This window comes from Equus quagga, chromosome 1 (assembly GCF_021613505.1).
Source record: "Equus quagga isolate Etosha38 chromosome 1, UCLA_HA_Equagga_1.0, whole genome shotgun sequence".
In the NCBI taxonomy this organism is placed as follows: domain Eukaryota; kingdom Metazoa; phylum Chordata; class Mammalia; order Perissodactyla; family Equidae; genus Equus; species Equus quagga.
This window is the reverse complement of record NC_060267.1, coordinates 137,012,572-137,027,169: the sequence shown is the minus strand read 5'-3', so window position 1 is coordinate 137,027,169 and position 14,598 is coordinate 137,012,572. Positions and strand designations below refer to the sequence as shown.

The 14,598-nt window shown below is 44.3% G+C and overlaps 1 protein-coding gene across 2 annotated transcripts in view; it reads right to left on the bottom strand.

Moving 5' to 3' along the window:
* Positions 1 to 243: 243 nt before the first annotated feature.
* The window catches only part of SLC25A20 (solute carrier family 25 member 20), a 35,865-nt gene continuing 21,510 nt past the window's right edge, over positions 244 to 14,598 (bottom strand). Inside the window, exons 5-9 of one of the 2 annotated variants that reach the window (XM_046679788.1) lie at positions 4,167 to 4,284; positions 3,122 to 3,194; positions 2,381 to 2,490; positions 1,518 to 1,642; positions 244 to 1,098 (exon numbers count right to left, since the gene is read on the bottom strand). In XM_046679788.1, the coding sequence (XP_046535744.1) occupies positions 1,036 to 1,098; positions 1,518 to 1,642; positions 2,381 to 2,490; positions 3,122 to 3,194; positions 4,167 to 4,284 (489 nt within the window). In that variant the 3' untranslated portion in view covers positions 244 to 1,035. Of the gene's footprint in view, positions 1,099 to 1,517; positions 1,643 to 1,877; positions 2,062 to 2,380; positions 2,491 to 3,121; positions 3,195 to 4,166; positions 4,285 to 14,598 lie in introns of those variants that run through there. The other variant, XM_046679797.1, reaches the window with a different exon arrangement.

Here is a 14,598-nt window from a genome sequence, read left to right as displayed (position 1 = left end):
AGGCTTGCACTGAGGGCTGCAGGAACAGTTATCAATCGAGTCACCCCGGCCCACCCCATCCTCCTTCAAGCAGCTGGGGCAGTGAGGGAAGGGCTGCATTGACCAAAACTTCCTCCTCTTTCTCCTGCTGGAGCCCCTGCCTGAAGCAACAAGGGAAAGATACTGGAGTGCTGACAGCCTCCACCAAGTCCACAGGCTGCCTGCTGAAATAACTCAGAATCAAAAGACAAAAATTTCACACAATGAAAAAATGAGAGACAATATTTATTGTTTCCTATCAAAATAGGGGACTCTCATGAGAATAAAGAGTGTGCAAAAAGAGCCTTCCTACACCCTGGGCTTTCTGACTTATCCCAACAGGCTGGCACAGTCGATTCAAAACTCTCCTCGCTACGTAGGAGGGAAAGTTCTCCATCTACTCCTGTGAAATTAAGCTACTCTAGTTTCAATTTTGATTACTTGCATGCATAAAGAAAAATCAACCCGACTATAACAGGGTATCTGCCCCAGGCACATTTGCTTAGTCCACTTGGATAGACAGATGTGGGCCTCAAGTCCACGTCCTCATGTGCAGGCCCAGATTAGATAGTACCCTGGAAATCTGGTGGGTCTTCCTGGCTAGGGATTGAAGAAGACCCCAGCTCCCGGTCAGCTGGCTGAAAACATGCATAGCGCCTCCAGTGAGAGGCTGAGAGTCCTTCTTCGATGAGGAGTACTTTGCGTGTAGTAGGTCCAGTAGTCAATCAGTAGACAGCACTCTGGCCACAGATTGTACCTGGTCTAGAAGCTACTTACTCCATCTCCAAATCCTCTTGAGATCCCTTAAATTGACAAGACTGAATTCAAGTTTCAAAATTGCACACCAAGCTCTACCAGGTAGAAGACGTCATTAAGGCAACGGTCTCAACAAGTCCACACACAGAGCTCTGATCCCACAATCCCCCTCCCCTCCCCCTTCAGGATGGCCTAGTTCTGCCCAGTGCTCCTCCTCGGTGACAGCTTCCAGCATTCAGAAACCTTGAGCAGCCTTCAGCCTCACAAGTTAGGGGTGGCCCAATTAAGGAACTTCATGGCAACTTCAAAGCCAAGGAAACAAGCCTGAGAAGGGATTGAAAGGAAGAGAAAAGCCAGCAGGAGTTGTGATAATTCACAGAGACCCCAGCACCATGCTTGGCAGGCCCTGTCAGGACCAGAACCCCTCCCTAACCTCACTCCCACCCCAGGTCAGGGAATCAAGCTGTGCTTTCTCATTCCCAAAAGGGGAAGAAAATGCATGTTCCACAACTGCCCACTTCTGATGGCCAGGTCAGAAAATCAAAGCCCTTCAACTCAGAGAATCCCAAAGGCAAATCCTCCTGACAGCTTGAGGAAGGGGAGCAAATAAGGAGGCTCTGGATGAGGGTGGGGTTTTGGGAAAAGTGAATCCCCAATCCAATCCCAGGAGCAAGCAAAAGTCAGCCCACCTGCACCCTGCTCTGAGCCCCAAAGGGAAAGCACAGCCCCTGCCAGCCACTCACCGCGTTGGCTGGGAAGGCTCGGATCATCACTGCATTGAAACCCTTGTACAAGGATGTGACTCCTTCGTCCCGGATCAGCTCCCTCAGCACATCTTTGAAACCGTTAGGATATTTCCCAGGAGGTGCTGTGGGCAGAACTCAACGGTTAAATCTTCAGGAAGTTTCCTGACCTGACCATGGTGACCCACATGGGGACAGTCTTTTTTTTTTTTTGAGAAAGATTAGCCCTGAACTAACTGCTGCCAATCCTCCTCTTTTCACTGAGGAAGACTGGCCCTGAGCTAACATCCATGCCCATCTTCCTCTACTTTATATGTGGGACCCCTACCACAGCATGGCATGCTAAGCGGTGCCATGTCCGCACCCGGGATCTGAACTGGCGAACCCCAGGCCGCCGAAGCAGAACGTGTGCACTTAACTGCTGCACCACTGGGCCAGCCCCACGGGGAAAGTCTTGTAGTCAAGTCTTCCTACAGGGTCACAGCACCAGGGAAAAGACACCTTGCAGGGCATCTGAGACCAGTCCACAGACAACACAGTTCACCTTGGGACAAACAGACACAAATGCCTGGATTACTGGTGCTGAGGGAGTGGAGAAGAGGAATGAAGAAGGAAACCATCCTTCTGCTCATGATGGGGAACAACAACAGATTTGACTTATCTCATTTATTTTCTTTTGGGCAACACGAAAATGAATCTAGGGTTCCTAGAATAGAAAGGACTGCAAGGGAGACGTTGGTCAGGGAGATTCAGGTGCTGCAGTGGAGAGTGAGTATCCCTAGGGCCTTAAGAGCTCTGCTCCCCAGGGGCAGCCAGTTCTGGAACCCACTCCACCCCCATCTACCTCACTATGCTCTACTCACCAGTCTGGAAGCGAGACTTGAGCACATCTGGGGGGATTGCCACAGCCCAGTTGAAGATCCCTGCGATGCCCCCAGCCACCAGGATCCGAGGCACGCTAAGCTCATTGACACTGCCGAATACCAACCACAGCTCTAGTAAGACAAAGGCTGTGAGAGTGACGATCAGACCACCCCTCTTATGGCAGACAGGGAAGTTAGAGAGAGAAACAAACTGGCTGGAGGGAGGAGCAGGTCCAAGGCCAGGGCTCCTGAGACATGGCAGCTGCCACTCCTTGGAGGAAGTTTCATGCGCTTATTTCAAATACCTGCTCCATTGGGTGAGGCACAGAGTAAGAGGTATTAGCTGAGCCTCAGCAGCAATGAAAGGACAGCAGACATGGAGACAGAAGCAAGTCCCAGTTCTGCCTTCAGACTCACTCACAGGAAAGGGCAACCTACCCATGACAGGGCAAAGTGGCTTCTTTTTTTTTAAAGATTGGCACCTGACCTAACATCTGTTGCTAATCTTCTTTTTTTTTCTTTTTCTTCTCCTCAAAGGCCCCAAGTACAAAGTTGTATATTCTAGTTGTAAGTCCTTCTGGTTGTGCAACGTGCAACACTGCCTCAGCATGGGTGCCATGTCCGTGCCCAGGATCAGAACCGGTGAAACCCCAGGCTGCCGAAGTGGAGCATGCAAACTTAACCACTCAGCCATAGGGCCAGGCCCCCAAAGTAGCTTCTAAATTCTTCTGTTCTCCTCACCTCTTTCCCTCTGGAGTGAAGATATTTTTCAGCCACTCATATGTCATGAAATACATCCCACTGGCTGGAACATCTGTTAGTGGCAAGAAAGAAGTGAATTAAATCATCTAAAATCCTCACAGATTTCTTTGTTTTTGTTTTTTTTTATGAGGAAGATTGGCCCTGAGCTAACATCCATTGCCAATCCTCCCCTTTTTGCTTGAGGAAGATCGTCCCTGAGGTAACATCTGTGCCAATCTTCCTCTATTTTGTATGTGAGACGCCACCACAGCATGGCTTGATGAGCAGTATGTAGGTTTGCATAGAGGATCCGAACCCTTGAACCCCAGGCCACCAAAGTGGAGTGCATGAACTTAACCACTATGCTACCAGGCTGTCCCCATTCACAGATTTCTTGAACTTAGAAGAGCCAAGCTTGGCACTGGACCCTTGAAGGTTTCCTAAGAAGTTCCTCAGCAGCACTTCCTATTTGCAATAATCACTTTGCAGCAATCAGATGCTACTCTGAGTCCAGCATTGGTGTAAGTGAGCAGATGACATGATTCATCTTCAAAGTCCCCTCTGAGGTCCCTACTGACTTGCCCACTCCAAACAGAACCATGGCTAGCATCTGGCCTTCCTTCAAGCTGCAATTTCAGGGCAAGAGTGGGGCTGTCTCTGCCTCTCCTACTGCCACCCCAGTGGGACATGCCTCTCAAAACCAGGGAGAACCCCACTATTCCTAACTCATTCTTTCTTCCCACTCATCCCTTCAGCGATGATTTCTATCTACTTGCCACTCTACTCCAAGTGCCACTGTCATGATTTCCACCCCTGAATGCAAGCCTTCCAGAAGGATGGAAGGTTCCCCTCATTTGTGTGCATGCTAGCTAGAAATGAGACTACTTAAAACCAGGACACACACTGCCCGCCTTGTCAGAGCTGTGCACATATGGTGCCAAGGCTAATCTGGCAATCCAGGTAAGATCCTCTGTAGCAGATCCACCTCAGGTGAGCACCACCCCCAACCAAGCTGACCTCAGGTGGAGGTGATCTCAAATATTACCTCGCATGAGGGTGAGCACAGTCCCCTTATAGATGCCTCGAATCCCAGACTCCTGGTACACCTTCTTTGCACAGTCCAAGGGACCAGTGTACTTGGTATCCCCTGAGGAAGCCTGAATCTGAGAGGAAGGAGAGAATCATCAAGTCAGCAAAAGCAACATCAAAGTCAAGAGACTCAGGAGGTTACAGAAGACTACAAAGTGAGTGTGGAAGTGGTCATTATGCATTAGAGCAATCAAAGAATTCACCATCACATCGGTAAGTATTTGGAACATGCAATATTGGTGGAAGCTGCTAGGTAAAAATATCACAAAACACACACACAATGACTAGAAAAAAATCAACAGAAGAGTTCAAAAGTAAGTTGAGTAAATCTCCAAAATACAAGAGCATTCCGAATAAAGCTAGTTGGAAACTCTAGAAAGGAGGAGACAAATACTTTAATCATTCACTTATTCCATCAAAAAATATCCACTAGGGGCTGGCCCTGTGGCCGAGTGGTTAAGTTCGCCTGCTTCGCTGCAGGCGGCCCAGTGTTTCGTTGGTTCGAGTCCTGGGCGCGGCCATGACACTGCTCATCAAACCACGCTGAGGCAGCATCCCACATGCCACAACTAGAAGGACCCACAACGAAGAATATACAACTATGTACCGGGGGGCTTTGGGGAGAAAAAGGAAAAAAATAAAATCTTTAAAAAACAAAATTATCCACTAAGCACCAACTCCATTCCAAGCCCTAAGTGATCATGAAGCTTGGTTAAGAAAAGGTGAACAGGAAATTGCATTCAAAGCTCTAAGTGCCTTGATAGAGGTCCTATGCAGAACTAGGGAAGAGCCAAGGAGAGGCTCCCATCCCAGCCTCAGGGCTCTAGGGCCTAAGAGACAAGAGCCTGAGGGCAGACAGGGGTAATCTCAGAAAAGATCTGAGAGAAAGACAGTCCCATGTAGAATCTACAGCAAGTAGAGAGCCAAGAGGAATCAGAACACACAGGGGCATCAGCCAAAGAGCTGGAAAGAGAATTCAGGTTTAACAGTTCCAAGGAGAAACACTTAGAAAATATATAAGTCCAATAATTTTCTTACATACTAGGAATAATGAGTTGAAAAATAATGTAAAAGAATCCTATTCAAAACAGCAATAAAATATATGTGCATCAAGCAATAGGCTTGCATAAATAAAACTCCAAAACACCTCCAAAGGACATAAAAGAAGAGGTGAATAAAAAGAGAGTCATAATTCTGGTTGGGAAAAGTTCTCAATCGGAAAGATGTCAATTTTTCTAAAAATAATAAATTTAAGACAATTTCAGGGGCCAGCCCTGTGGCCGAGTGGTTAAGTTCACGCGCTCCGCTGCGGCAGCCCAGTGTTTCGTTGGTTCGAATCCTGGGCGCGGACGTGGCACCACTCATCAAGCCATGCTGGGGCAGCGTCCCACATGCCACAACTAGAAGGACCCACAACTAAAAATACACAACTATGTACTGGGGGAATTTGGGAGAAAAAGGAAAAGTAAAATCTTAAAAAAAAAGACAATTTCAAGAGTATCAGTGGCTTTTTTATATATAACTTCCCCAAATGATCCAGGCACATGTGAACCTGCTGTGTCCGAGAAACAGCATGGAAGCCCAGGTGCCTAGAGGACACTTGAGCTAACTCACAGTGACCCAGAGAGCCACAGAAGATTGAGCATGGGATTGACATATTAACAGAATCTTCTCATTGTTAGGTACAGTAAGTCTCTTATATATCTTAGAAGACATAAGAAACAATCAAATGGAAATTTTAGAATTGAAAAATACAACTGAAATAAAAAGCCCAGTGGATGGCTTGTTCAACAGCAAAACAGATGGAGCAGAGAAAGAAAACCAGTGAACTAGAATATAGAACAATGGAAATACCCAATCTGAACAACAGAAGAAAACAGACTGAAATGAACTGAACAGAACTTCATGGACCTCTTGGACTGTAACAAAAAATCTAATATTTGTGTCCTCAGAGTCCCAGAAGGAGAAGAGAAAAAAGGGAGTGACTGAAAAGGTACTCAAAGAAAAAACTGCTGAAAACTTGACAAATTTGGAAAAACATAAACATATAGATTCAAGAAGCTGAATGAACATTAAACAGAATAAACCCAAATAAATTCATGCCAAGGCACATCAAAATGAACTTCTGAAAACTAAAGGCAAAGAAAAAAATCTTAAGAGCAACCAGATAAAAATATCATTTTACCTAAAGGAAAAAAACAATTAGAATGACAGCAGAGGGGCTGGCCCAGTGGCACAGCGGTTAAGTTCGCATGTTCCTCTTCTCGGCGGCCCGGGGTTCACTGGTTCGGATCCTGGGTGCGGACATGGCACCGCTTGGCAAAAGCCATGCTGTGGTAGGTGTCCCACATATAAAGTAGAAGAAGATGGGCACAGATGTTAGGTCAGGGCCAGTCTTCCTCAGCAAAAAGACGAGGACAGGCAGTAGTTAGCTCAGGGCTAATCTTCCTCAAAAAAATAAATAAATAAAAGAAAAGAAAAGAATGAGAGCAGAAACCAGGGATGGTAGAAGGAAGTGGCACTGTATGTTTCAGGTGCTGAAAGAAAAGAACTGTCAACCCAGAATCCTAGGTCCAGTGAAAATATTTTTCAGGAATAAAGAGGAAATCAGGTATTCTCAGATGAAGGAAAACTAACAGAATTTGGGGGCTGGCCCCATGGCTGAGTGGTTAAGCTCACACACTCTGCTTTGGTCACCCAGGGTTTCGCTGATTCGAATCCTGGGTGTAGACATGGCACCGCTTATCAGGCCATGCTGAGGCAGCGTCCCACATACCACAACCAGAAGGACCCACAACTAAAAATACACAACTATGTACCAGGGGGCTTAGGAGAGAAAAAGGAAAAATAAAATCTTTAAAAAAAATCAAAAACTAAGAATTTGTCACCAGCAGACCTATCCCAAAAGAATGGGTAAAAGAAGTTCTCTAAACAGAAAGAAAACAATAAAAGAAGGAAGTCTGAAACATCAGGACAGAAGAAAAAACACAGTAAGCAAAAATATGGGATATACTATAATGATAATATGAAAGACATTATATAATGATAAAAGGGCCAATCCACCAAGAAGATACAACAATCCTAATGCATATGCATGAAGCAGAAAAGCTGCAAACTATGTGAAGCACAACTGATAGAACTGAAAGGACAGACAGACAAACCCACAATTCTATGTGGAGATTTCAAATCCCTCTAACAACAATTGGTGGAAGTAAACAAAATCAGTAATGATGGAGAAGAACTCAACACCACCATCAACCAACAGGATCTAATCAGTATTTACAGAACACTCTACCAAATGACAAAGAATACACATTCTTCTCAAGTGCTCATGGAAAACAGACCAAGACAGACCATATTCAGGGACACAAAACAAACCTCAAGAAATTTAAAAGAATTTAAATCATACAGAGTATGTCCTCTGATCACATTAAAATCAAATTAAAAATCAATAATCTCCAACACTTGGAAACTAAACCACATTCTTCTAAATAATCCATGGGTCAAAAATGAAGTTAGAAAACACTCTGAACTGACTGAAAATGAAAATATAATATGTTGAAGTTTGTGAGACACAGCTAAAGCAGTGCTGAGAAGAAACTTTATAGCACTAACTGCATACATTAGAAAAGAGGAAAGGCCTCATCAATAATCTAAGCTCTCACCCCAAAAACCTAAAACATAAAAAGAAAATAAGAATGAAAACTAAACCCAAAGGGGGCCAGCCCCGTGGCCAAGTGGTTAAGTTCGTGTGCTCCACTTCGGTGGCCCAGGGTTTCACGAGTTCGGATCCTGGGCGTGGACATGGCACTGCTCATCAGGCCATGCTGAGGTGGCAGCATCCCACATGCCACAACTAGAAGGACCCACAACTAGAAATACACAACTATGTACTGGGGGACTTTGGGGAGAAAAAGGAAAAATAAAATCTTTAAAAAAGAAAAAACTAAACCCAAAGCAAGCAAAAGGAACGAAATAATAAAATTACCAAGCAAAAACCAATGAAATTGCAAACAGGAAAACAATAGAGAAAATCAATGAAACAAAAAGCTGTTTTTTGTTTTCTGGGTTTTTTAAGAGACTTTATTTTTTCTTTTTCTCCCCAAAGACCCCCGGTACATAGTTGTATGTTTTTATTTTTTTTTTTTTAAGATTTTTTTCATTTTTTCCTTTTTCTCCCCAAAGCCCCCCAGTACATAGTTGTATATTCTTCGTTGTGGGTCCTTCTTCTAGTTGTGGCATGTGGGATGCTGCCTCAGCGTGGCTTGAAGAGCAGTGCCATGTCCGCACCCAGAATTCAAACTGAGCACGCGAACGTAACCACTCAGCCATGGGGCCAGCCCCAACAAAGAGCTGTTTTTTTTTGAAAAGATCAATAAAGTTGATAAGCCTCTAGTGAGGCTGACAAAGAAAAAAAAGAAAGAAGTCATAAATTACTAACACCAGGAATAAAACAGAAGATATTACCACAGACCCTGCAGACATCAAAAGGATAATAAGGAAATACTACAAACACTCTACACACACAAATCAGACAACCTAGATAAAAAAACAAAAACACAAACTACCAGAGTCTGCCCAATATGAAATAAGTAATCTGAATAGCCCTGGGAATATTAAGAAAATAGAATGCATAATTTTAAAACTCCCCCCCAAAAATCTCCAAGCATAGCTAGTTTCACTGTAAAATTCCACCAAATGCTTAAAGAAGAATTAATAAATTTTTTTTTTTTGAGGAAGATTAGCCCTGAGCTAACTGCTGCCAATCCTCCTCTTTTTGCTGAGGAAGACTGGCCCTGAGCTAACATCTGTGCCCGTCTTCCTCTATGTGGGACGCCTACCACAGCATGGCTTTTGCCAAGCAGTGCCATGTCCACACTTGGGATCCAAACCGGCGAACCCTGGGCCACCAAAGCAGAACGTGCACACTTAACTGCTGCGCCACCAGGCTGGCCCCTAATATCAATTCTACACAATCCCCCTCTGAAAACAGAAGAGAAGGGAACACTTCCCAATTTATTTTATGAAGCTAGTATTATCCTGATATCAAAACCAAAGACAGTACAGGAAAACAAAAAAACAGACAGACTAATATCTCTCAGGACTATAGATGCAAAAATCCTTAACAAAATATAAGTAAATAGAATTCAGCAATATATAAAATGTATTATATACCATGACCAAGTTGGGGGGTTTATTGCAGCAATACAAGCTTAGTTCAATATTAAAAAATCAATTGATGTAATCTACCATATTAACAAGTTAAAGAAGAAAATTCATATGATCATGTCAATCAATGAAGAAAAAGTATCTGACAAAAGTCAATATCCATTCATGATAAAACTGTCAGAAAAGACTAGACGGTAACTTCCTCATCTTGATAAAGAGGATCTACAGGGGCCAGCCCCGTGCCGAGTGGTTAATTTTGCGTGCTCTGCTTCGGCGACCCAGGGTTTCGCCCGTTTGGATCCTGGACACGGACATGGCACCGCTCGTCAGGCCACGCTGAGGCAGCGTCTCATGTGCCACAGCTGGAAGGACCCACAACTAAAAATATACAGCTGTGTACTAGGGGGATTTGGGGAGAAGCAGCAGAGAGGAGAAAAAAAAAAACAAGACTAGCAACAGTTGTTAGCTCAGGTGCCAATCTGTAAAGATTTTATTTTTCCTTCTTCTCCCCAAAGCCCCCCAGTACATAGTTGTATATTTTTAGTTGTGGGTCCTTCTAGTTGTGGCATGTGGGATGCCACCTCAGCATGGCCTGACGAGCGGTACCATGTCCGTGCCCAGGATCCGATCGGGAAAAACCCTGGGCCACCAAAGCAGAGTCCTTGAACTTAACCACGAGGCCACAGGGCTGGTCCCTCAGGTGCCAATCTTTAAAAAAAAAAAAAGAGTATCTACAAAAAACCCTACATTTAACATTATATTTAATAGTGAAATAGTGAATACTTCCCTGTAAGACTGGGAACAAGGCAAATTCCACTCTCACCCCTCTTATTCAACATAGTACTGGCAGTTCCAGCCAGTGAAATAAGGAAATAAAAGGCAAACAGATCAGGAATGGAGAAATAAAACTGCCCCCATTTGCAAAAGATGATTGTCTATGTAGGAAATCCCAAGCAATCTATAAAAAAAAAACATCCTAGAACTAATAAGGGAGTCCAGGAAAGACTCAATAATACAAATTTAACATACAAAAACCAACTGTATTTCTATAAACTAGCAATGAACATGTAGACAACAAAATTAAAATTACAATACTATTCACAACACCATTTTACAAGGTCAAAAAAAGAGAGAAGCACTTAGGTATAAATACAAGAAAACACAGACAGGGCTTAATGCTGAAAACTACACAACGCTGATGAAAGAAATTAAAGTTCTAAATAAATGGAGATACATACCATATCCATAGATTGGAAGACTCAACATAGGGTCAATTCTGCCTTAAGTGACCTACAGGTTTAACATAATTCCTATCAAAATATCGGCAAGATTTTTCTCAATTTTCTAAATTATCCTAAAATTTATATGGAAATACAAAGAAATTAGAACAGCTGGAAAAAAATTTTAAAAATAAAGTGGGAGGGATCAGTCTACTCAATTTCAAGATTTAGTATATGGCTATCCTAATCAAGACTGTGCAGTATTAGTAGAGCGATAGACATATAGATAAATGGAAAAAAAAAACAGAGAACCCAGAAATAGACCCACACAAATATGCCAAACTGATTTTTAATGAAAGTGCAAACACAATTTAGTGGAAGAAAGATGTCTTTTTTTTTTAAACATTGGCACCTGAGCGAACAATCGTTGCCCATCTTTTTTCCTTTTTTTCTGCTTTTTCTCCCCAAATCCCCCCAGTACATAGTTGTAGATCCTTCTAGTTGTGGCATGTGGGACGCTGCCTCAGCGTGGCCCGACAAGCAGTGCCCTGTCCATGCCTAGGATCTGAACCAGCAAAACCCTGGGCTGCCAAAGTGGAACGCATGAACCTAACCACTTGGCCACAGGGCTGGCCCCAGAAAGATAAGTCTTTTCAACAAATGGTACTGGTACAACTGGACATCCATAGGCAAAAGAAAAAAAAACAACGCTGACCTAATTCTCATACATTACACAAAAATTAACTCAAAATGGTGTCACATACTTAAATGTAAAACATAAAACAATAAATAAAGTAAAACTTTTAGGAAAAAATCTTTGGGATCTTGGGCTAGGTAAAGAGTGCTTACACCCAATGGTTCAAACACCCAAAGCACAATCTATAAAAGAAAAATTAATAAGCTGGACTTAATCAAAACTAAAAGTGTTTGTGCAAAATATTCTGTTAAGAGGATGAAAAGACAACTATAGACGGGAGAAAATATTTGCAAACCACATATCTGACAAAGCGTTAGTATCTAAAGAACTCTTAAAACTTAACAATAAAAAAATAATCCAGGTGGGGCTGGCCTGGTGGCGAAGCGGTTAAGTTCACACGTTCTGCTTCTCCAGCGGCTGGTGGTTCGTTGGTTCATATCCTGGGTGCGGATATGGCACCGCTTGCCATGCCGTGCTGTGGTAGGCGTCCCATACATAAAGCAGAAGAAGATGGGCATGGATGTTAGCCCAGGGCCAGTCTTCCTCAGCAAAAAGAGGAGGATTGGCAGCAATTAGCTCAGGGCTAATCTTCATCAGAAAAAAAAAAAAGCTAAAAAAAGTAAAAAAAAATAAAAGAAATAATCAAGGGGCTGGCCCCGTGACCAAATGGTTGAGTTCGCGTGCTCTGCTTCAGGCGGCCCAGGGTTTCACCGCTTCCGACCATGGGCGTAGACATGGCACCGCTCATTGGGCCATGCTCAGGCGCTGTCCCACATGCCACAACTGGAAGGACCCACAACTAAAATATGCAACTGTGTACTGGGGGGATTTGGGGAGAAAGAGCAGAAAAAAAGTTTTTAAAGATAATAATAATAATCCAATTAGAAAACAGGCAAAAGACATGAACAGACATTTTAACAGACAGGATATACAGATAGCAAATAAGCACATGAAAAAAAGTTCAACATCTATGGCTATTAGGGAAATACAAGTTAAAACAAGATATCATTACACACACACCTTTCAGAATGGCTAAAATTAAAAATAGTGACAACACCAAATGTTGATGAGGATATAGAGAAACTGGATCATTGATACATTGCTGGTGAGAATGTAAAATGGCATAGCCACTCTAAAAAACAGTTTGGTAGTTTCTTTAAAAACTAAACAGGCAGGGACTGGCCCCGTGGCCGAGTGGTTAAGTTCTCGAGCTCCGCTTCGGCAACCCAGGGCTTCACCGGTGATCCCGGGCACAGACATGGCACCACTCATCAAGCTATGCTGAGGCGGCATCCCACATGCCACAACTAGAAGGATCCACAACCAAAAAAGAAAATATACAACTGTGTATCAGGGGACTTTGGGGAGAAAAAGGAAAAGTAAAATCTTTAAAAAAAAAAAAAACTAAACAGGCAACTACCATATGACTCAGCAATTGTACTCCTGGGCATTTATCCCAGAGAAACAAAGACTTATTTTCTCAGAAAAATCTCTGTGCATGAATGTTTATAGCATCTTTATTCATAATAGCCAAAAAGTGGAAACAACCCAGATGTCTCTCAATGGATGAAAAGTTAAACATATTGTGGTAAAACATCCACACACTGTGGACTACTAAAAAGAAATGAACTATTCATACATGTGGTAATCTAAATGAATCTCTAGAAAATTATGCTGAGTTTAAAAAGCCAATCTGAAAAGTTTACATACTGTAGGATTCCATTTATATAACATTCTTGAAATTTCAAAATTATAGAAATGGAGTAGAGATTACTGTTTGCCGGGATAATTAAGGACTGGAGGGGAGAAAGGGAAGTGGATGTGGCTATAAAAGGCTACAACAGGGATCCTTGGCATGATGGAAATGTTCTCTATTTTGACTATATCAATGTCAATATCCTGGTTGTGATATTGTACTATAGTTTTACAAGATGTTACCACTGCGGGAAAACTGGGCAAAGGGTACAAGGGATCCTTCTGTATTAGGTTTTTATTTTTTTTTCTTTGTTTTATTTCTTATACGTGAATTCATAATTCTCTCAAAATTAAAAGTTTAATCAAGGGCCGGCCCAGTGCCGCAGCAGTTAAGTGCACAGGTTCCACTTCAGCGGCCAGGGCTCACGGGTTCGGATCCTGGGTGCAGACATGGCACCGATTGGCAAGCCATGCTGTGGTAGGTGTCCCACATATAAAATAGAGGAAGATGGGTGTGGATGTTAGCTCAGGGCCAGTCTTCCTCAGCAAAAAGAGGAGGATTGGGAAGAAGATCCAAGATGGCACCGTGAGTAGTCCTCTTTGTCTCTCCCCCTTCAAGTCTACAATTATTTGGACACTCATCGCTTACCAAAGGATATCCAGATAGCATCTCAGGACGTCTGAGAGACCCACGTGACTATACATCGGAAGGCGGATGGACTTCCCTCTGGGAGGAGGTGAAGATAGGTGAAAACTCTCCAACCCCGACCGAACAGCCTAGTACCTGCAAGCGGCTTTCTTCCAACGGACGCCCCCAGAGGATCAACACACACCTAGGGCAGGAGCGAGCACACACCAGAGGAGCGACGGTGGAAACAGGTGACCAGAACCCTACCTAAACCCCCTGCAATTACTCTTAAATGCAGAGGGAAACTCTAGAGTTACACACTTGAGCCCGCGGGGAGAGTCTCGCCCCACCATTGGCGGGGAGATCCCGCCTGGTGTCCACGGTGCCCAGAGGGTCCCAGAGAGAATCACAGAGGGCGTGGTGGCCCCCCGGCTGCCACTGCCTGCACGGCGGGGCAAGGGATTGCCGGAGATCTCGGAGAGGACTGGGGCTGGGTGAAGCTCCAGAGGCCGGCTCTGCGCCCCGGGAGGGAAGCTCCAGAGTTCCGCCTGGGCAGCAGACAGAACCCTCTGTCTGCCATTAGCGGAGGGGCCACTCCCAGCATTCACAACTCCGGGAAAGTCCCGGAGAGAATCCCAGAGGGCACGGTGACCCCCAGCTGCCGTTGCCCGCCCCCTGGGGCAAGGGATTGCCGGAGATCTCAGAGAGGACTGGGGCTGGGTGAAGCTCCAGAGGCCGGCTCCGCGGCCCGGGGGGGAAGCTCTGGAGTTCCGCCCGGGCAGCAGACAGAACTCTCTGTCTGCCATTAGCAGAGGGGCCATGCCCAGCATTCACATCTCCGGGAAAGTCCCGGAGAGAATCCCAGAGGGCGAGGCGACCCCCAGCTGGAGAGAATCCCAGAGGGTGAGGCGACCCCCAGCTGCCGTTGCCCACCCTGTGGGGCAAGGGATTGCCGGAGATCTTGGAGAGGACTGGGGCT